This window comes from Mizuhopecten yessoensis, unplaced genomic scaffold (assembly GCF_002113885.1).
Source record: "Mizuhopecten yessoensis strain PY_sf001 unplaced genomic scaffold, ASM211388v2 scaffold5061, whole genome shotgun sequence".
NCBI classification, from domain to species: Eukaryota; Metazoa; Mollusca; class Bivalvia; order Pectinida; family Pectinidae; genus Mizuhopecten; species Mizuhopecten yessoensis.
This window is the reverse complement of record NW_018405860.1, coordinates 349,390-373,572: the sequence shown is the minus strand read 5'-3', so window position 1 is coordinate 373,572 and position 24,183 is coordinate 349,390. Positions and strand designations below refer to the sequence as shown.

Genomic DNA, 24,183 nt, shown 5'->3' with positions numbered 1-24,183 from the left:
CTACTATTGTGTTAACTGTACCCTATACTGACTCGGTGGTGTCTTCATTCCGGTCTACTATTGTGTTAACTGTACCCTATAATGACTCAGTAGAGTCTTCATTCTGGACTACTATTGTGTTAACTGTACTCTATACTGACTCAGTGGGGTCATCATTCTGGACTACTATTGTGTTAACTGTACCCTATTCTGACTCAGTGGTGTCATCATTCTGGACTACTATTGTGTTAACTGTATCCTATTCTGACTCAATGTGTCATTATTCTGGACTACTATTGTGTTAAATGTACCATATTCTGACTCAGTGGTGTCACCATTCTGGTCTACTATTGTGTAAACTGTACTCTATACTGACTCAGTGGTGGCATCATTCTGGACTACTGTTGTGTTAACTGTACCCTATCCTGACTCGGTGGTGTCATCATTCTGGTCTACTATTATGTTAACTGTACCCTATAATGACTCAGTTGAGTCTTCATTCTGGAGTACTATTGTGTTAACTGCACCCTATACTGACTCGGTGGGGTTTTCATTCCGGTCTACTATTGCGTTAACTGTACCCTATACCGACTCAGTGGTGTCTTCATTCTGGACTACTATCGTGTTAACTGTACCCTATCCTGACTCGGTGGTGTCATCATTCTGGAATTCTATTGTGTTAACTGTATCCTATTCTGACTCAATGTGTCCCTATACTAACTCAGTGGGGTCATCATTCTGGTCTACTTTTGTGTTAACTGTACCCTATAATGACTCAGTAGAGTCTTCATTCTGTAGTACTATTGTGTTAACTGCACCCTATACTGACTCGGTGGTGTCATCATTCTGGTCTACTATTGTGTTAACTGTACCCTATACTGACTCGGTGGGGTCTTCATTCCGGTCTACTATTGTGTTAACTGTACCCTATAATGACTCAGTAGAGTCTTCATTCTGGAGTACTATTGTGTTAACTGTACTCTATACTGACTCAGTGGTGTCATCATTCTGGACTACTATTGTGTTATCTGTACCCTATAATGACTCAGTAGAGTCTTCATTCTGGAGTACTATTGTGTAAACTGTACTCTATACTGACTCAGTGGTGTCATCATTCTGGACTACTAATGTGTTAACTGTATCCTATTCTGACTCAATGTGTCATCATTCTGGACTACTATTGTGTTAAATGTACCATATACTGACTCAGTGGAGTCTCCATTCTGGTATAATATTGTGTTATCTGTACCCTATAATGACTTAGTAGAGTCTTCATTCTGGAGTACTATTGTGTTAACTGTAACCTTTTCTGAATCGGTGCTGTCATCATTCTGGACGACTATTGTGTTAACTGAAACCTTTTCTGAATCGGTGGTGTACTCATTCTGGACTACTATCGTGTTAACTGTAACCTTTTCTGAATCGGTGCTGTCATCATTCTGGACTACTATTGTGTTACCTGTACCCTATACTGACTCGGTGGTGTAATCATTCTGGACTACTATTGTGTTAACTGTAACCTTTTCTGAATCGGTGGTGTCATCATTCTGGACTACTATTGTGTTAACTGTACCCTATACTGACTCAGTAGGGTCATCATTCTGGTCTACTATTGTGTTAACTGTGCCCTATTGATGTTCATATCTATATTTCTCGTGTATATGTAAAGGTATACTGATGTTCATATCTATATTACTCGTGTATATGTAAAGGTGTACTGATGTTCATATATATATTACTCGTGAATATGTAAAGGTGTACTGATGTTCATATGTATATTACTCATGTATATGTAAAGGTGTACTGGTGTTCATATCTATATTTGGAGTGTATATGCAAAGGTGTACTGATGTTCATATCTATATTACTCGTGTATATGTAAAGGTTTACTGATTTTCATATCTATATTACTCGTGTATATGTAAAGGTGTACTGATGTTCACATCTATATTACTCGTGTATATGTAAAGGTGTACCGCTGTTCATATATATATTACTCGTGTATATGTAAAGGTGTACTGATGTTCATATCTATATTGCTCGTGTATATGTAAAGGTGTACTGATGTCCATATCTGTATTACTCGTGTATATGTAAAGGTGTAATGATGTTCATATCTATATTATTCGTGTATATGTAAAGGTGTACTGATGTTCATATCTATATTGCTCGTGTATATGTAAAGGTGTACTGATGTTCATATCTATATTACTCGTGTATATGTAAAGGTGTACCGATGCTCATATCTATATTACTCGTGTATATATAAAGGTGTACTGATGTCCATATCTATATTACTTGTGTATGTGTAAAGGTGTACTGATGTTCATATCTATATTATTCGTGTATATGTAAAGGTGTACTGATGTTCATATCTATATTACTCGTGTATATGTAAAGGTGTACTGAGGTTCATATCTATATTACTCATGTATATGTAAAGGTGTGCTGATGTTCATATCTATATTACTCGTGTATATGTAAAGGTGTACACGAGTAATATAGATATGAACATCAGCACACCTTTACATATACATGACTAATATAGATATGAACCTCAGTACACCTTTACATATACACGAGTAATATGTAAAGGTGTACTGATGTCCATATCTATATTACTCGTGTACATGTAAAGGTGCACTGGTGTTCATATCTATATTACTCGTGTATATGTAAAGGTGTACTGGTGTTCATATCTATATTACTCGTGTATATGTAAAGGTGTACTGAGGTTCATATCTATATTACTCATGTATATGTAAAGGTGTACTGGTGTTCATGTCTATATTACTCGTGTATATATAAAGGTGTACTAATATCCATATCTATATTACCCGTGTATGTGTAAAGGTGTACTGATGTCCATATCTGTATTACTCGTGTACATGTAATATAGATATGGACATCAGTAAACCTTTACATATACACGAGTAATCTAGATATGAACACCAGTGCACCTTTACATGTACACGAGTAATACAGATATGGACATCAGTACACCTTTACATACACACGAGTAATATAGATATTAACATCAGTACACCTTTACACATACACGGGTAATATAGATATGGATATTAGTACACCTTTACATATACACGAGAAATATAGATATGAACACCAGTACACGGTTACATATACATGAGTAATATAGATATGAACACCAGTGCACATTTACATGTACACGAGTAATATAGATATGAACACCAGTACACCTTTACGTATACACGAGTAATATAGACATGAACACCAGTACACCTTTACGTATACACGAGTAATATAGATATAAACACCAGTACACCTTTACGTATACACGAGTAATATAGACATGAACACCAGTACACCTTTACATATACACGAGTAATATGTAAAGGTGTACTGATGTTCATATCTATATTACTCGTGTATATGTAAAGGTGCACTGGTGTTTATATCTATATTACTCGTGTATATGTAAAGGTGTACTGATGTTCATATCTATATTACTTGTGTATATGTAAAGGTGTACTAATATCCATATCTATATTACCCGTGTATATGTAAAGGTGTACTGATGTTCATATCTATATTACTCGTGTATATGTAAAGGTTTACTGATTTTCATATCTATATTACTCGTGTATATGTAAAGGTGTACTGATGTTCATATCTACATTTGGAGTGATAGTATGCGAGTCTCTTTCCCTCCCTGCACGCAAAACCAAATTTCGCAATATATATGATAATCCGGTCAATTAGCAATTGGACACGTGACCAGCTAGCAATGTTTTAATAAAAAACATATATAATATAACAAAAGCAATTCAGATGACACAGAACGATCCATTCATTTTATTATTAAATAAAACACAATCTGGTCATTTCATATTTAAAAATAACAAATTGACCCTTAATTAAACACAAGAAAAACTTATCATTATACCATTATACGAATGAAAATCTGATCATATGGAAATTGTGTTAATGTAAAGATTGAAAACATCCGATGTAAATTTCACCTGAACGGAGTATTAACATTTTTATGTCGAATTATATATATTTGCAAAACTATGTATCAGATTACAATACTGTATGTTATCCAAATGTCACATGGGTTTTACATTAAGTAAATTTGGCGGGAAGTAAATCATTGTTTCCTCTCTTATCAAAATCAATCAATGTAGACGACATCACATACAATCAGCTGTGACGCAATAGTGCCAGCTATCATTTTTCCCTTGTAGATGGAGGCCACTGAAGAGGCGCTCAGTTCAGATCCGGAATCAGTGTACACCTCCACAGCTTCCGTGAACTTTCCGCCCGAGGTCTTAACCTTCAGAATCTGTGAGCGAAAACAAACTAAATTTTATATTACAGAACCTTAGATTTACAAAACGTAGAGACAAAGATCATGATATCAGTTAATTTCAGATTATCATATAGTTCGTTTATTAATATTGGATTAAATATCATAACTAAAACAAGATTTTTATATTTTTTATCTTAAATGCAAAAATAATAGTGTGTAAAATAAAAAATAAAAAGTGTGTATTGGAGGCACGGTAGTCTAGTGGTAGGACGCCGGGCTCATGACCGAAGGGTTGCTTGTTCGAGTCACGGCACGGCTCTGTGTTGTATCTTTGAGCAAGATACTTTACTCCACTTGTTCCAGTCTGCTCAGCTGTAAATGAGTACGTGGTTGGGCAGTGCTAGAATTGTTGAATGCTAGCTGTGAGCGCCTAAATAGCAGCACCGGCTGTGTGCTCCCAATGGAGTTGAGAAAGATATTGGCTGATTGCAAAGGCCCTATAACCACGGATAATAATTTGTGAACCGCTTTGAGACGACCTACGAACTAGGTTGTGATAAAACGGTATATAACAACCTCGAATTATTAATCATTATCATTATTTTAATCATCCCTAGGTATTCCACTAGAAGAATTTCATAGCATTACTATGTTTTCAAGTCAGGCTGTCTATATACCCCATGTAGATGGCGGGATGGAGGATATTTTGCAGAGTGGCACTTATAAGTGATAAGGTAAATACATAACCAAGCTCCAACATTTCCACACCTCTGTAATCATGGAAAAGTTCTAAAAGCCTTAGGTACAATCAAAATGATGATTCATTATTGAAAACGTCTTCAGCTAAGTCAAAAATTACTTTTTTTGTTCTTACAAATCAAAAGAAAGAGACAACAAACAACCTTAACATTTCAAATATGAATATTGTGAACTGTTTGATGCCGAAATATTTATTTAACTTGGAACCAAAATAAAGCTAACGACGTGTAGTTTCAAACTGAACAATCAGACACGTTCTTATAGCACAGTGAATTCTATTGGTTAGTGTGTGACGTACGACATGTACTCTGTCCACTTTATCAGACAAATGACCAATGTAGTTTATGTAACACTTAGGTGTAACATTGTACGAGATAGCAAGTAGATCAGTAAGTAAATTTGGCTACACTTGAATTACTACCTGGTTATATAGATAAGCGAGTGTCTGTGACCCATTGACTTTCGCACATCTTTAAGACTCCTCCGGATTGCGATAAGGGAACCTGTGCGCGTGTTCAACCTGACAGATCTGACTATCCTGATACAAGTCTACTCTCTGTTTCCTTAGTTAGGAAAAAGGTGGCATGCATGTGGAACCAGTAGGAGCGTTGGACAGCAGGAAGGAAGATGCTCAATGGTTTGATGAGCTTGGATAAACAGGGGCCGACCCTTCGATGAACAAGTACAGCGAGCGACTCGGGTAATAGTAAGTAGGAATAACGAATAACCTCGACCAAGCAACTGTTATTGAAATGAGATCTCCTTAATGGACGTCATTTCCTTTAAGGATTTGTATTGCCGAAATTCCCATTTCTATCTTTGAAGAATTGCGGTAATATGTTAGATGGTAGAAGTATTAGATAACCCCCGAGTCCTTACTGAAGATGTTGTGTTAATATAAAGGACTATATCACGATTGTTAAACGTCTCAACGACTTACTGGATGGTCATCCTACGGCTTGAAGCAAAGACTTTAATGAGCTGTGGAATTGGCAGAAGACCCGATAGGACCAGTGCTGGCAAATGCGAATTTCCCGAAGCCATTTCTTGCAAAAAAACCACGTGCATCTCTTGATGGGTAGGGCAGTCACATAGCAATTGCAGGAAGGTCATGAGCAAGTCGTAGCATATAAAATATTTCAGTTGAGGGTAGAGGTACAGTAATAGATAGTATCAGTAAGTTCGGAACCCTTATATAACAAATTCCATGACTTAATAAAAACAGAAAATGCATTCGAAGTATGGACTGAAAATAATTCCCTTACGTACGTGATGAGCTCGATGAAGAGGCTTTATATTTGATGACGTTGGCTTGCATCGCCTTCAAATTACGACTTTAAGATTGTGCACAAATCAGGCTGGAACATGACTCACTTAACGGATGTACCAGAGGTAGGAAAGGATTCCTGACGTGGTTAATACTGTGTGATGATCATTATTGGAGAAGACAGAGGCGATGTCATGATTAGCAACTTCAGAGAAAGTAGCAGGACCCCGTCAATTTAGTTATACTTAATGTTAATGCCTAGCAGTGCAAGGATGGTCTTTTCAGAGTTAAAGAAGATTGCAGGAGTAAAGAAATCGAGGACAACGTCATATCACAACCACATCACCACATAGGGAATACACAGGTCGAGCCATTCAATCAAACCTTGATCGAGATGCTGGGAAATGTCGATGAAGAGGGGGAAGTGAAAAGGACGTCATATGTTGCCGCTTCCACAATGTTACTAGTCCTAACATCACCGGACATTTTCTCCAATGTTTCATGTTTGGTCGGTTTCCTCGACTGCCTACTAATGCTTATCTGGAGTATCCAACACAGAGAGATCACAAACAAGAGAAATAGCTTTATGCGAGTTATTTATTGATATGATCATTGCAACGAAAGCTGAGAGGGAAGGACTGGGACACGAAAATACCTAAATGAGATCAGGATAGTGTTCTTGGTTAAACAAGTTGGCAACAAGGGAAGACATAAACTTGTTGAAAGATAAGAGCGATACTCCTACCGGGTGGTGAATATTCCAAACAGGGATGGGCGTGTGTAACGAATACAAATATATGTCCACAGGGATTTCCTGCCATTCATTGGTACTCCACAGATGAACTGGAAATAGATCAGAAATCCAGAAAGCAGCAGACTGGGATAAGCAAGGTTCCCACTCTGTCGTCATACGAGGATGAAGCTAACAAAGCGAGAGAAACAGAGATACCAAGGTATGTCATTCCAGCGAGACGAAGCCCCTTGTGTCACTTGGTAGGACTTCCGATACTGAAAGGAAACATCAAGTCCATATTTCCCGTCCGCCGTGTATATAGGGAGATTTAGGAACTAGCTGTCCGGAGCAATGTAGGTGGCAATGAAGAAATAGTCGTGGTAACATTTGATTGTTTGGTCAAAAAACTTTTTTAAATACATAAAAAAGTACAAGTACAAGGACGCTTAAGGTTTTTTAAATATAATTAACCAAAGATTGATCATGTATTATTAGTGCCATGATAGGATGTGCAGATAAATTTTTCTTTTTTTTCATAGAGAGAATGCGAGCGAATGCCGACACATAAACATATTAAATTTTGCTTTGTAATGGATATATCGGTGTCTTTAAAACAATATCTGTGATATATTTTATATCACGGGTTTCTTATGCCAAAGTCAGACTTGTGATGTTAGTTAAAGAAATTGAAAGGTAAAATGTGTACTTGTGAGGGTAGCAGTAATCCGGCAACATTAAGCTGAATTAGTCGATGGAAACTTGGATGACACCCGACCCACAGATCACCAGACACGGGGTCTACCTCTATGTTGTCCACCAGTGTATCTAGACGCAAGTCCTAGTAAAACATAAAATACACACTCAATCACTTCATCTTCTATTTGATTCCAAAAACATGTATCGTTGTCTAACATGTAGTAGCTCCCTAAAACTCGTAGTTGTCCTTCTTTTAATACATGTAATATCACAAAACACATAAATTTCTCTTTGCTTTGATAGTACTGCAAAACCACGGTATTACCCTATTTTACTTTAATTTTCCTTTTTGATGAGATGGTTAGTTATATCGATTCAAATACTTCGTCAAACTGAATTAAATACCTCAATGTCAAATAGTATAAACATGAAGACAGTCACTGTAACAGCAGGTCGTATATTTTACATATAAGGATTAACTTGAATATATTTTTCATGTTATGGAGATATAACACAAAAAACTGAGTGTACTCTAAATAAACCGGGAAGCGGTTTATGATGAGAGTACACTCCGTTTTTTGTGTGTTTTAGCTCCATCACTTGAAAAATATATTCAAGTTAATCCTTTTAATTTAATCTACTATACACAATCCCTGTGGAAATCCACTTTTATTGATGGACTCTTTTCTCTTAGAAATTATTGCGCTGCTGTATCAGCCAATTAAAAGCGACGTTACAAACGACGACGTCTTTTTTTACGTTATGGGCTGATAACATAAAATTTTAAGCCAATGAAAATGCTTGTTACAAGCAAGATTAAATTATTATAAGTTAACGTTCAAAAATGGTCCAGCTCCGATCCGTGTTTATAATATCATACGCTAGCCTCCAATACGTCCATCTCTGATCCGTATTTTAACGTTATAAGTTTACGTCTAAAAATGATCCAGCTACTATCCTTGTTTTAACGTGATAAGCTTACGTCTAAAAAGGTTCTAGCTTCGATCCGTATTTTTAACATTACAAGCTTACGTCTAAAAAGGGTCCAGCTACTATCCGTATTTTTAACGTTATAAGTTTACGTCTAAAAAGGTTCTAGCTTCGATCCGTATTTTTAACATTATAAGTTTACATGTACGTCTAAAAGGGTCCAGCTACGATCCATATTTTTAACGTTATAAGTTGACGTCTTAAAGGGTCCAGCTACTATCCGTATCTTTAACGTTATATTGTTTACGTCTAAAAAGGGTCCAGCTACTATCCGTATTTATAACATTATAAGTTTACGTCTAAAAGGGTCCAGCTACTATCCTTGTTTTCACGTTATAAGTTTACGTCTAAAAAGGGTCCAGCTACTATCCGTATCTTTAACGTTATATTGTTTACGTCTAAAAAGGGTCCAGCTACTATCCGTATTTATAACATTATAAGTTTACGTCTAAAAGGGTCCAGCTACTATCCTTGTTTTCACGTTATAAGTTTACGTCTAAAAAGGGTCCAGCTACTATCCGTATCTTTAACGTTATATTGTTTACGTCTAAAAAGGGTCCAGCTACTATCCGTATTTATAACATTATAAGTTTACGTCTAAAAGGGTCCAGCTACTATCCTTGTTTTCACGTTATAAGTTTACGTCTAAAAAGGGTCCAGCTACTATCCGTATTTAAACGTTATATGTTTACGTCTAAAAAGGGTCCAGCTACTATCCGTATTTTTAACGTTATAAGTTTACGTCTAAAAGGGTCCAGCTACTATCCGTATTTAAACGTTATCAGTTTACGTCTAAAAAGGGTCCAGCTACTATCCGTATTTTTAACGTTATAAGTTTACGTCTAAAAGGGTCCAGCTACTATCCGTATTTAAACGTTATCAGTTTACGTCTAAAAAGGGTCCAGCTACTATCCGTATTTTTAACGTTATAAGTTTACGTCTAAAAGGGTCCAGCTACTATCCGTATTTAAACGTTATAAGTTTACGTCTAAAAAGGGTACAGCTACTATCCGTATTTTTAACGTTATACGTTTACGTCTAAAAGGGTCCAGCTACTATTTTTCTTTTACCGTTATAAGCTTACGTCTAAACGGGTCCAGCTACTATCCGTATTTTTAACGTTATATGTTTACGTCTAAAAAGGGTCCAGCTACTATCCGTATTTTTAACGTTATATATTTACGTCTAAAAAGGGTCCAGCTACTATCCTTATTTTAACATTATAAGTTTACGTCTAAAAGGGTCCAGCTACTATCCGTAGCTACTATCCGTATTTTTAACGTTATAAGTTTACGGCTAAAAAGGGTCCAGCTACTATCCGTATTTTTAACGTTATATGTTTACGTCTAAAAAGGGTCCAGCTACTATCCGTGTTTTAACATTATAGGTTTACGTCTAAAAAGGGTCCAGCTACTATCCGTGTTTTAACATTATAGGTTTACGTCTAAAAAGGGTCCAGCTACTATCCGTGTTTTAACATTATAGGTTTACGTCTAAAAAGGGTCCAGCTACTATCCGTGTTTTAACATTATAGGTTTACGTCTAAAAAGGGTCCAGCTACTATCCGTGTTTTAACATTATAGGTTTACGTCTAAAAAGGGTCCAGCTGCTATCCTTGTTTTAACATTATAAGTTTACAGTTTACGTCTAAAAGGGTCCAGCTACTATCCTTGTTTTAACATTATAGGTTTACGTCTCAAAAAGGGTCCAGCTACTATTCTTGTTTTAACGTTATAAGTTTACGTCTAAAAAGGTTCTAGCTTCGATCCATTGTTTTCACATTATAAGTTTACGTCTATATAAGTTTACGTCTAAAAGGGTCCAGCTACTATCCTTGTTTTAACGTTATAAGTTTACGTCTAAAAAGGTTCTAGCTTCGATCCATTGTTTTCACATTATAAGTTTACGTCTATATAAGTTTACGTCTAAAAGGGTCCAGCTACTATCCGTATCTTTAACATTATAAGTTTACGTATACAAAGGGTCCAGCTACTATCCTTGTTTTAACGTTAAAAGTTTACGTCTAAAAAGGGTCCAGCTACTATCCGTGTTTTAACATTATAGGTTTACGTCTAAAAAGGGTCCAGCTGCTATCCTTGTTTTAACATTATAAGTTTACAGTTTACGTCTAAAAGGGTCCAGCTACTATCCTTGTTTTAACGTTAAAAGTTTACGTCTAAAAAGGGTCCAGCTACTATCCGTGTTTTAACATTATAGGTTTACGTCTAAAAAGGGTCCAGCTGCTATCCTTGTTTTAACATTATAAGTTTACGTCTCAAAAAGGGTCCAGCTACTATTCTTGTTTTAACGTTATAAGTTTACGTCTAAAAAGGTTCTAGCTTCGATCCATTGTTTTCACATTATAAGTTTACGTCTATATAAGTTTACGTCTAAAAGGGTCCAGCTACTATCCGTATCTTTAACATTATAAGTTTACGTATGCAAAGGGTCCAGCTACTATCCTTGTTTTAACGTTAAAAGTTTACGTCTAAAAAGGGTCCAGCTACTATCCTTATTTTAACATTATAAGTTTGCGTCTAAAAGGGTCCAGCTACTATCCGTATTTTTAACATTACAAGTTTACGAGGGTCCAGCTACTATCCGTATTTTTAACGTTATATGTTTACGTCTAAAAAGGGTCCAGCTACTATCCGTATTTTTAACGTTATAAGTTTACGTCTAAAAGGGTCCAGCTACTTTCCTTGTTTTAACGTTATAAGTTTACGTCTAAAAAGGTTCTAGCTTCGATCCATTGTTTTCACATTATAAGTTTACGTCTATATAAGTTTACGTCTAAAAGGGTCCAGCTACTATCCTTGTTTTAACATTATAAAAATGGTCCAGCTACTATCCTTGTTTTAACATTATAAGTTTGCGTTTACAAAGGGTTCAGCTACTATCCGTATTTTTAACGTTATACGATTACGTCTAAAAAGGGTCCAGCTACTATCCGTATTTTTAACATTTTAAGTTTACGTCTAAAAGGGTCCAGCTACTATCCTTGTTTTAACGTTATAAGTTTACATCTAAAAAGGTTCTAGCTTCGATCCATTTTTTTCACATTATAAGTCTACGTCTAAAAGGGTCCAGCTACTATCCTTGTTTTAACGTTATAAGTTTACATCTAAAAAGGTTCTAGCTTCGATCCATTTTTTTCACATTATAAGTTTACGTCCAAAAGGGTCCAGCTACTATCCGTATTTTTAACATTATAAGTTTATGTATACAAAGGGTCCAGCTACTATCCTTGTTTTAACATTATAGGTTTACGTCTCAAAAAGGGTCCAGCTACTATTCTTGTTTTAACGTTATAAGTTTACGTCTATAAAGGGTTCAGCTACTATCCGTATTTTTAACATTATAAGTTTACGTCTACAAAGGGTCCAGCTACTATCCGTATTTTTAACATTTTAAGTTTACGTCTAAAAGGGTCCAGCTACTATCCTTGTTTTAACATTATAAAAAGGGTCCAGCTACTATCCTTGTTTTAACATTATAAAAATGGTCCAGCTACTATCCTTGTTTTAACATTATAAGTTTACGTTTACAAAGGGTTCAGCTACTATCCGTATTTTTAACATTATAAGTTTACGTATACAAAGGGTCCAGCTACTATCCTTGTTTTAACATTATAAGTTTACGTCTCAAAAAGGGTCCAGCTACTATTCTTGTTTTAACGTTATAAGTTTACGTCTACAAAGGGTTCAGCTACTATCCGTATTTTTAACATTATAAGTTTACATCTAAAAAGGGTCCAGCTACTATCCTTGTTTTAACATTATAAAAAGGGTCCAGCTACTATCCTTGTTTTAACATTATAAGTTTACGTCTAAAAAGGGTCCAGCTACTATCCGTGTTTTAACATTATAGGTTTACGTCTAAAAAGGGTCCAGCTGCTATCCTTGTTTTAACATTATAAGTTTACGTCTAAAAAGGGTCCAGCTACTATCCTTGGTTTAACGTTATAATTTTACGTCTTAAAAGGGTCCAGCTACTATCCGTATTTTTAACATTATAAGTTTACGTCTAAAAAGGTTCCAGCTACTATCCTTGTTTTAACATTATAAGTTTACGTCTACAAAAGGTCCAGCTACTATCCTTGTTTTAACGTTATAAGTTTACGTCTAAAAGGGTCCAGCCCCGATGCATGTTTATGATACGATCACAACGTAACAACACGACATATAAACAACACGACAATCTTACCTCCACGAAGTGTAGTCCATAGTCTACGATTCGATAGGATTTTAGTAGCTTACTCTCCATTTCTGCCACGTACATATACCTACAACAAGACAACCTTTGGTAACACAACTCCATCACTTCCAGGAAGGGTGATTAGAAAATGCCGTATCTGGTGATTTCAGCTCGATAGGGACAGTCTACATTGCACATTTTTCAAATAATGTTTTTTGGGACTCTAGTCATTGGCTGCTTTAAACAAATGAGAAATAATAAACAAGTGGACCAAACTGTGCTTGTGTCCCACATTATAGAAATACATATAATGTAAGTAACAATGTTAGGCTTTGTGCTGCCGATTAAGCTAAATTGGAAGCATTTACGAATCAATTTAATATTCTAAAACAGTGTCCATCCTTTAGCATCATATAGTCTATAAATGTCCGTCGTGTGTTGTTTGTCAATGTCCCGTGCCTACATATCAGCTGGTATGTTGGAAGGAGCTTGGTCTTATCAGGTGGTATGTTGGAAGGAGCTTGGTCATATCAGCTGGTATGTTGGAAGGAGCTTGGTCATATCAGTTTGTATGTTGGAAGGAGCTTGGTCTTATCAGGTGGTATGTTGGAAGGAGCTTGGTCATATCAGCTGGTATGTTGGAAGGAGCTTGGTCATATCAGCTGGTATGTTGGAACGAGCTTGGTCATATCAGCTGGTATGTTGGAAGGAGTTTGGTCATATCAGCTGGTATGTTGGAACGAGCTTGGTCATATCATCTGGTATGTTGGAAGGAGTTTGGTCATATCAGCTGGTATGTTGGAAGGGGTTTGGTCTTGAAGCAGTTTGTTCCTTTACAAGTTGATTGTTTAAAATCGTGTCTTTTGCCTCTTGTATTAATGTTTACAATTAGATGTCACAAGGACAAAGAGGCAGACTGTTTAATTGTTGTTTTATTGGCTACAATGTGTTATCATAAACAGAGGTGATGATACATATTATATAACAACCCGTCAGTATTTATACTGTACATATGTAAACCCTGATAACATACTATCACTCTTAGGAACCCACAGATAGATGTGTTGTGTAAATACAAAATGAGAACAAGCTAATTAGACATGTATACATGTTCCTTGAGAGATGCTTTCTATGCCTAAAAATTCTAAAAAAACAAGTATACTTTAAATGTCATTCTCTTTGAAGTTCTCTTTTATTTCACATTCAGTTGAACTAATGATGATTGTCGTTTAATAGCACGAATTTAGATGATAAATTAATTTTACATTTTATTGATCTTCCAGAAATTGATATTGAATTAATGAAGTAATGAAGTAACTCCTGCCCTCCAATACTGACCTTTACTCTTGACCTCCACTACTGACCTTCGCTCCTTACCTCAAATATTGACCTCCACTACTGACTTCCAATACTGACCTTCACTACTGACCCCCAATACTGACCTCCAATACTGACCTCCACCACTGACCTTCACTCCTGACCGCAAATACTGACCTCCACTACTGACCTTCACTCCTGCCTTTAATACTGACCACCAATACTGACCTTCACTACTGACCTCCAATACTGACCTCTAATACTGACCTCTGCTACTGACCTTGACTACTGACCTCCACTACTGACCTCCACTCCTGACCTCCAATTCTTACCTCCACTACTGACCTTCACTCCTGACCTCCAATACTGACCTCTACTACTGACCTCCACTTCCGACCTCCGCTACTGAACTTTATTACTGACCTTAATATGAACAGCTTTAAAGACATATGTGCTGTAATATGGTACTGACCTGTGGTCAGGTGACACGTTAATGCCGTTGGGCAGGTTGAGTCTACCCGCCACACTACGGAAGTCACTGCCGTCGTAGTACAGAACCTCGCCGTACTTCAGCATCAGTAGCAGCTCCACCATTGGGTAGTCACGCAGTGTGGTTATCTTAGTGATGTAAAAAGTCCTGTTGCTGGTCAACACCAAATCATTCATACTTGGAACAAAAACAAAATAACACGCAGATTACTAGTAGGATAAAAGTCCAGGTATTAATTTTGGTAACTGTTGGCATATTTTGAATGTTAATTGAGTATTTTCCAATCAAAAAAAAATGTATCGTCTAATGTTATTTGGTAATAATTTAATCTTCCTTGTAACAAGCATTTTCATTGGCTTAAAAATTTATGTTTTCAGCCCATAACATGGAAAATGACGTCGCCATTTGTAACGTCGCTTTTGATTGGCTGATACAGCAGCGCAAAACTTTCTAAGAGAAAAGAGTCCATCAATACAAGTGGATTTCCACAGGGATTGTGTATAGTTGATTAAATTTTAAGGATTAACTTGAATATAGTTTTCATGTTATGGAGCAATAACACAAAAAACCGGAGTGTACTCTCATCATAACATGAAAAATATATTCAAGTTAATCCTTAAATATCCAATTGTTCAATACACAATCATACACAGACCGACCGACACACCCATTAATACAGGTGGTCCCTACATCCGCCTTTGTCACTAGACGTAGTTACAGCGTAGTACATGTACGCATTCGAGAGTTCAAAACACAACCAGAATAATGATATCCATATTTGAAACAATTGGTGTATTACATTGTACCTAATTGTTTCTTAATTGTTCCACGCAGACTTTCCATAATTATCCATAACAAAAGTTTTGATGAATATTTGATGACTTTTTTTTTTTTTTTTTGCTGTTTGGAGAGCGAAACATTTTTTTCTAAACTTTAGTTTCCTTCATTTAAGTGTGTTAAGACCAAATATTGTTTACTATCCTTGTATCTAATTCGACAAATGAGCCCGTTCCTCCGTCCCTAAAGGGCTGCATTCCTCGTTTTCTTAACGTTGAATCCCCTGGGTCCAGTTATGATTCAGTTTTGATACATTTCCTTCATCAGTGATGAACGATCCCTCCTGTCACTAGCACGGTTTCGACCTTGACCAGGTGATGTTACGTGGGTTAACCAAGTTGTACATGGTAATTGTCGTCGATTAAGCAGAAGACGCTAACCCTTCCCAAACAAACGGTCTCATTCTCCTTGTACGTTTTTAAAAGGACAATCTAGTGAAGTTAGTTTTTTTTATAACCTTGTCACATAACTCTTCATAATTATATAATTTGGTACCCCCTATGAACAATTCATGTCGAGAAATTGACAAGAGACAATGTTTTCTTAGCGTTTTTAATCAGTAATGGAGAAATCCTTAACTGTAAAGCCGTACGTTTTAGCGGCAGCTGTCGTGAAATTTCTGGCCAACAAAAGTGTCTTTCCAGCCGAGAAGAGAAGGTAACCTCTCGCTTTTCCGCCTAGCCCCTCTGAATACAAGTTTATGTATCTATTTTGAATCAAAATCAGCTTCCAACAGCATAAAAAATGCATGCTCTAATTGAGTTCTTACTCAAATGCAAATGTGAACAGAAACATCTGATTAGAGGTATATATTATGATATTTATAATTCTTACTTGGGATGTATTGTGTAAATTCAAGAACGAGTTATGTGTGAACACAGACTTATATATCACCGGCTTTCCCAAAAGATGAAACTGACCACACTGGACGTTGGCTTCAGGTCATGTCATTATCAACTACGTAAACTTTCGTTAGGAGATGTATATATTCAGTATCGACTGGATTTTCAGGTCATCAAAATTAAATACGTCACTCAATTGTGCCTTTTAAACTGCTCATTGTGAAAATTAATATTGTAATTATTCTGTAATGATGAAAATGTTTCAAAAAATAAAATTATAAAAAAATATAAAAAATAAAAAAATAAAATGCTCATTCTCCTTGTACGTTTTTAACGGCCTCCATTTAAATCTCTCTTATTTTTATTCATATTTTGCCCTAGTTTATTTACTATTTACCTGTATTTCCCCTATTGGGCTCACCCCTCTATAATAAAAGGAACACACTTTGATATACACTATCAAAGTTGGCCTAGTGCTGCTACACAACATTGATTGTAGGATTTTTAAGAAAATAATGGGACTTGACGGATAGAACTGATGAACTTATTCTATTTATCGACGATTCCCTAAAGAATCAGCCACGCTCAGAAATTGTTTAATGAATTATAACTCTTGTACGCGGAGTTTAGGATTCTTCAATATTCATACTTACAGTTAAGATATCTTAACAAGAGACACGTATTACGTTTAGATAACGTTTGCGGTGATAATCAGCTAACTGTTCGGGACACACGCTAGTCACAGACTTACTTTGTTCGTTTCGGGCACGTGATTGTCTTGATATGAAGCAGTGACCGGGAGTCCTCCTGAAACGTGAACACTTCCACAACATCTCCGGGGCCGGCATGGTTTATCACCATCAGAGTAACTTCACCTGAAAGAGTATTAGTGTTCGTCTACATTGTTACATATCTAGTTGTTGGTATTTAGTACCATGGGGAGATAACTGTAATGCAACGACCGAAATACTGTGCTTACAAGGCTGTCAAAAAAGACTACTCTTCTTGTGATATCCTATCATTTATACTGCTTCCCTTATCGACCTTCCAGGAGAAACTTACTTGTGATGTGATAATTTCACGTTATACAAACTCACACTTAAGACAATAAAAGGGTCATATCTCGTACTAGCTATTAAACCTCCACTTGTAATATTTCCCCGCGATACAGACTGGTCAGGGTTAGATGACTCGTGTTTGAATAAACAGACACTCCAGGGGTAGACAACTCATGTTGGGATTGACTCACTGGTAATATTGACTGCCATACAGGAAGCCCAGAGGAAGATAACTCGTGTTGTTATAAATTTACCAGTTATATTACCCTGACATACAGGCAGTACAGGTTAGATAACTCGTGTTGTTGTAAACTGGCCCGTTGTATTGTCCTGCAATACAGGCAGTACAGGGGTAGATAACTCGGTCGTGTTGGGATTGACTCACCGGTAATATTGTCCTGCCACACCGACAGTCCATGGACATTGAAATCAGACTGATTCAGAGTGGAACTGACAATAGGTAGCTCCTTCACCTCGTGTAATGGATCGCTAAAATCAAAGAGGAGAATTCGGCCTCGGGTCCAGGGGAAATAACCCTGAAATGAAAAACAAAATATCCTTGACCAGTAACCTCTTGCCAGTATTGTAGTAAACAACTAGTGTTCATTAGAATCAGAATCAAAGTGAGTATAAACATTCAGACACAATGTCTGGTAGTGTGAAACCCTATATAACTACACATCAGCGGGTGGAGTACTGTGCTGGGTACAAATACACCAACATACCCTGTCTCCAGCACACATACAAATAAGCAAGCATACATAACATAACACACATAGAAACAAGCGTTATTAATAGGACGTTCAACGAAATAATACCAAAACCAAACCTTCAAACTAAATATAGTATACGTACCGAGGAGATGAACGTCAACCCATTGTCTAACACTGTGAGATCTTCCGAGCCGCCATCTGTAACAAAGTTTATACAATGTATTGAAGGAGTCTAACTCAAAAGTTACACTGTTAGGATATGGCACAAGGCAAATGTATTATATAATATATGCGTATTATGTGAAGAGATTTTACTTTCTGTAATACAGAGCCGTTTAAGTTTATACGATGTTGTAACGTATATAAACAATTTCTGTGGCCGGTATTTGTACTGACAGTTTAAGGTAGTAAAACACGGCATCAATGATAAATCAGAAGTAACTACATCGTGATATTATTTTAGGATTTTCGGTCAAAGAGCTGAAATCAGTTAAAATACTTGGTATTTGTTCATTTTCATTTAATCATCTGACTCACATTAATGAACTATCACAACAAAAAGTGATGTTTACATACAAAAATGAATTTAATGGTTAGTTTGTTATGTGATTCACACACAGACCTGCACCGGCCAAGGGTCTACACGGGCCGGGTCGATGGTGGATTATTGTCCCGGCTTTGTGGTAGTCCATAAAAAACCTTCAAATACAATATGTGTAATATGTCTTACCAGTCAATGCTAATCGTGGAAATATGATATGAGTATCCTACCTTCAAGTTTATAAAACTACCTTGAAACAGAATATAAGTCATATGTCCTACCTTCAGGGATATATAAAAATGCATTTAAAATATAATGATTTTATCATATATGAAACAGATACATGAAGATCAACAGCGAAACAAAAACAAAAACAAACAAAATAAAATATGAGAGAAGTATCATTCTTATCATGAAATAAAATATAATTGTTTAACATATATGATACAGACAAATGTATAGAGAGGGGGATCAAACTGTCAGAGGAGACACGATGATTTCTCAGGTAGAAAACCTTGGATACGTTATTATTTAATGAACGGACAAATCTATCCAGAAACTCTATAAATAGGCGAGATTGGAATATCTATACATGAAATAAGAAAAAGGAAAGTTAACGACCGTGCAACTGAAGTAGTATTGTGTTTTGTAGTATAAGGTGACCATTATTGTTATGACAACTATATTTGAAGTCTGCGAGATTGTAGTAAATTCTAAGTTCTGGAGGAAACATGGTACGCAACTACTTATCGCAATTCTCGTTGATCAAAGACAAAAACCTCATCAATATAATAACGGCTCGTGTCAGTATGACACCATAACAAACAGTTATTTATAATACCGCTGCTAAAAGGTTCAATACACTAAACGGAGGTTTTATTTTTATATTGATTTGTAAGTTAACCTCACAGATCATAACTTCACAAAATATTTCGACTATGCGTTTGCTACAGCGAAGATTTTGAATGTGAAAAGCCAGATATCCATCAGGTAAAAATTGGTTACGAAAGCAGTTAACTAGTATTAGAATAACTGTGAAACAAGTAGTATCAACTTATCCCTCTGATTTGCCCTACGGAATCAACCGACTACCCGAACACGACTTACTTTCTAATTGACTTCTGAATAAACTCGTTTTATTGAATATGTATTAAGATCAACCATCGTTCAACGAGTACCCCCTATCCTCCAATGCAGTATAGCATTTATATCCTCCTAATCCGTAAGTGATGTTTATAATATACACACGATTTTATTTCATGATATTAACAACTCGGCTAAAGCAGCCTGTAATATGTGACACCCCTCTAACAACCACGCTAGCCTGACCAGTGGCGTTTTGTATGTAGTCTTACCAGAAACGCACGACGTGTTGTACCACTATGGCCAGGACCACGGTCAAACCGACACTCCGCAACATTGTTCCACGAATAGCTGCAAAACAAGAACGGGAACGTAACCAACATATGGCAAGTCACATCCTGTTTGGTAGGTGTAAATAGAAAATTTTACGGAGCTGAAAACAGAATGTAATTGGGCAGAAGGACACATATACTGGGAGTGTTAATAACAGCACGTTCCCATTCAGTAACGCCCGGAATTAGATTATTAACTGTAAAATATTTGTCTTAAGTAACTACTGCAAACATTTATTTTTACCCCTGTGGCTTGTTTGTCATAAGTATATGGCTACACATCACTTAGGTATAAATCCATTTCACGCTAGTTAACCCTTCTAGTTCACGTCTATTATACAGATTGACCAGGGGGTGTTAGTGCAATTCACAGACAGTCAAAGCGAGTTCCACATTTAGTTGTTGAGAGCGTGCTTCTGACATGATGTAGCATTTCTCTTCTGTCTTGTTGTGTGTTCATCACGGAGACCTCGAGACAACTCTCTATATCATTAAAGACCACACTCTCACAGTTCTGTCCGGTTCCGTGAACAATTAAATGCTTCACTCGTTCTGTTTACAACATTTTTTACGTAAGAATAGATAGTAACTAAATCTTGTATTGCTATTAAACTAATTCATAGTATCATGTTTTATTTTTCGGGTTGATATGATCTAATCATTCATGCGAGACTACAAATGAGACTAGAGTTGGAAGTACTTGCGCTGTACTTGGTACTTACCAATGTCAGTATCTACAGTACTACCAATGTCATTATCTACAGTACTACCAACGTCATTATCTACAGTACTACCGACGTCATTATCTACACTTGGTACTTACCAATGTCAGAATCTACAGTACTACCAACTTCAGTATCTACAGTACCATCAACGTCAGTATCTACTGTACTACCAACGTCAGGATCTACAGTACTACCAATGTCAATATCTACAGTACTATCCACCGTCATTATCTACAGAACTACAAATGTCATTATCTACAGTCCTATCAACGTCATTGCTACAGTACTACCAACATCATTATCTACAGTAGTACCAACGTCATTATCTGCAGTACTATCAACGTCAGTATCTATAGTACTATCAACGTCCTTGCTACAGTACTACCAACGGCATTTTCCTCCGGTCTTCCAACGGCATTTTCTACAGTAATACCAACGTCATTATATACAGTACTATCAACGTCATTATCTACAGTACTACCAACGTCATTATCTACAGTACTATCCAACGTCATTATCTACAGTACTATCAACGTCATTGCTACAGTACTACCAACGTCATTATCTACAGTACTACCAACGTCATTATCTACAGTACTACCAACGTCATTATCTACAGTACTACCAACGTCATTATCTACAGTACTATCAACGTCAGTATCTACAGTACTATCAACGTCAGTATCTACAGTACTATCAACGTCAGGATCTACATTACTATCAACGTCAGTATCTACAGTACTACCAACGTCATTATCTACAGTACTACCAACGTCATTATCTCTACAGTACTACCAACGTCATTATATACAGTACTACCAACGTCATTATCTACAGTACTACCAACGTCATTATCTCTACAGTACTACCAACGTCATTATATACAGTACGACCAACGTCATTATCTACAGTACTACCAACGTAAGTATCTACAGTACTACCAACGTCAGTATCTACATTACTATCAAAGTCATTATGTACAGTTCTACCAACGTCATTATCTACAGTACTATCAACGTCATTATCTACAGTAATACCAACGTCATTATCTACAGTACTACCAACGTAAGTATCTACAGTACTACCAACGTCAGTATCTACAGTACCATTAACGTCAGTGTCTACAGTACTATCAACGTCATTATCTACAGTACTACCAACGTCATTATATACAGTACGACCAACGTCATTATCTACAGTACTACCAACGTCAGTATCTACATTACTATCAAAGTCATTATGTACAGTTCTACCAACGTCATTATCTACAGTACCATTAACGTCAGTATCTACAGTACTATCAACGTCATTATCTACAGTACGACCAACGTCATTATCTACAGTACTACCAACGTAAGTATCTACAGTACTACCAACGTCAGTATCTACATTACTATCAAAGTCATTATGTACAGTTCTACCAACGTCAGTATCTACAGTACTACCAACGTCAGTATCGACAGTACTACCAACGTCATTATCTACAGAACTATCAACGTCATTATCTACAGTACTACCAACGTCAATATCTACAGTACTACGAACGTCATTATCTACAGTACTACCAACGTCAGAATCTACAGTACTACCAACGTCAGTATCTACATTACTATCAAAGTCATTATGTACAGTTCTACCAACGTCATTATCTACAGTACTATCAACGTCATTATCTACAGTACTACCAACGTCAATATCTACAGTACTACGAACGTCATTATCTACAGTACTACCAACGTCAGTATCTACAGTACCATTAACGTCAGTGTCTACAGTACTATCAACGTCATTATCTACAGTAATACCAACGTCATTATCTACAGTACTACCAACGTTATTATCTACAGTACCATTAACGTCAGTGTCTACAGTACTATCAAAGTCATTATCTACAGTACTATCAACGTCATTATCTACAGTAATACCAACGTCTCTACAGTACTACCAACGTCATTATCTACAGAACTATCAACGTCATTATCTACAGTACTACCACCGTCAGTATCTACAGTACTACCAACGTCATTATCTTACTACCAACGTCATTATATACAGTACTACCAACGTCATTATCTACAGTCCTACCAACGTCATTATCTACAGTACTACCAACGTCATTATATACAGTACGACCAACGTCATTATCTACAGTACTACCAACGTAAGTATCTACAGTACTACCAACGTCAGTATCTACATTACTATCAAAGTCATTATGTACAGTTCTACCAACGTCATTATCTACAGTACTATCAACGTCATTGCTACAGTACTACCAACGTCATTATCTACAGTAATACCAACGTCTCTACAGTACTACCAACGTCATTATCTACAGTAATACCAACGTCATTATCTACAGTACTACCAACGTCACTATCTACAGTACTACCAACGTCATTATCTACAATACTACCAACATCATTATCTACAGTACTACCAACGTCATTATTTACAGTACTATCCTACGTCATTATCTACAATACTACCAACGTCATTATCTACAGTACTACCAACGTAAGTATCTACAGTACTACCAACGTCAGTATCTACATTACTATCAAAGTCATTATGTACAGTTCTACCAACGTCAGTATCTACAGTACTACCAACGTCAGTGTCTACAGTACTATCAACGTCATTATCTACAGTACGACCAACGTCATTATCTACAGTACTACCAACGTAAGTATCTACAGTACTACCAACGTCAGTATCTACAGTACCATTAACGTCAGTGTCTACAGTACTATCAAAGTCATTATCTACAGTACTATCAACGTCAGTATCTATAGTACTACCAACGTCATGATCTACAGTACTACAAACGTCATTATCTACAGTACTACCAACGTCAGTATCTACAGTACCATTAACGTCAGTGTCTACAGTACTATCAACGTCATTATCTACAGTACTACAAACGTCATTATCTACAGTACTACCAACGTCAATATCTACAGTACTTCCAACGTCAGTATCTACAGTACTATCAACGTCAGTATCTACAGTACTACCAACGTCATTATCTTACTACCAACGTCATTATATACAGTACTACCAACGTCATTATCTACAGTCCTACCAACGTCATTATCTACAGTACTACCAACGTCATTATCTACAGTACCATTAACGTCAGTGTCTACAGTACTATCAACGTCATTATCTACAGTACTATCAACGTCAGTATCTACAGTACTACCAACGTCAATATCTACAGTACTACCAACGTCAGTATCTACAGTACTATCAACGTCATTATCTACAGTACTACCAACGTCATTATCTACAGTACTATCAACGTCAGTATCTACAGTACTACCAACGTCA

At 36.5% G+C, this 24,183-nt stretch overlaps 1 protein-coding gene across 1 annotated transcript in view; it reads right to left on the bottom strand.

Moving 5' to 3' along the window:
* Positions 1-3,799: 3,799 nt before the first annotated feature.
* LOC110450178 (serum paraoxonase/arylesterase 1-like) overlaps positions 3,800-24,183 on the bottom strand; it is a 25,315-nt gene continuing 4,931 nt past the window's right edge. The window contains exons 2-10 of the mRNA XM_021497486.1: positions 20,066-20,144; positions 18,792-18,868; positions 18,312-18,367; positions 17,842-17,992; positions 17,150-17,273; positions 14,702-14,896; positions 12,922-13,000; positions 7,736-7,867; positions 3,800-4,303 (exon numbers count right to left, since the gene is read on the bottom strand). Coding sequence (XP_021353161.1) covers positions 4,133-4,303; positions 7,736-7,867; positions 12,922-13,000; positions 14,702-14,896; positions 17,150-17,273; positions 17,842-17,992; positions 18,312-18,367; positions 18,792-18,868; positions 20,066-20,130 — 1,050 coding nt within the window. The 5' untranslated portion in view covers positions 20,131-20,144 and the 3' untranslated portion in view covers positions 3,800-4,132. The remainder of the gene's footprint in view (positions 4,304-7,735; positions 7,868-12,921; positions 13,001-14,701; positions 14,897-17,149; positions 17,274-17,841; positions 17,993-18,311; positions 18,368-18,791; positions 18,869-20,065; positions 20,145-24,183) is intronic.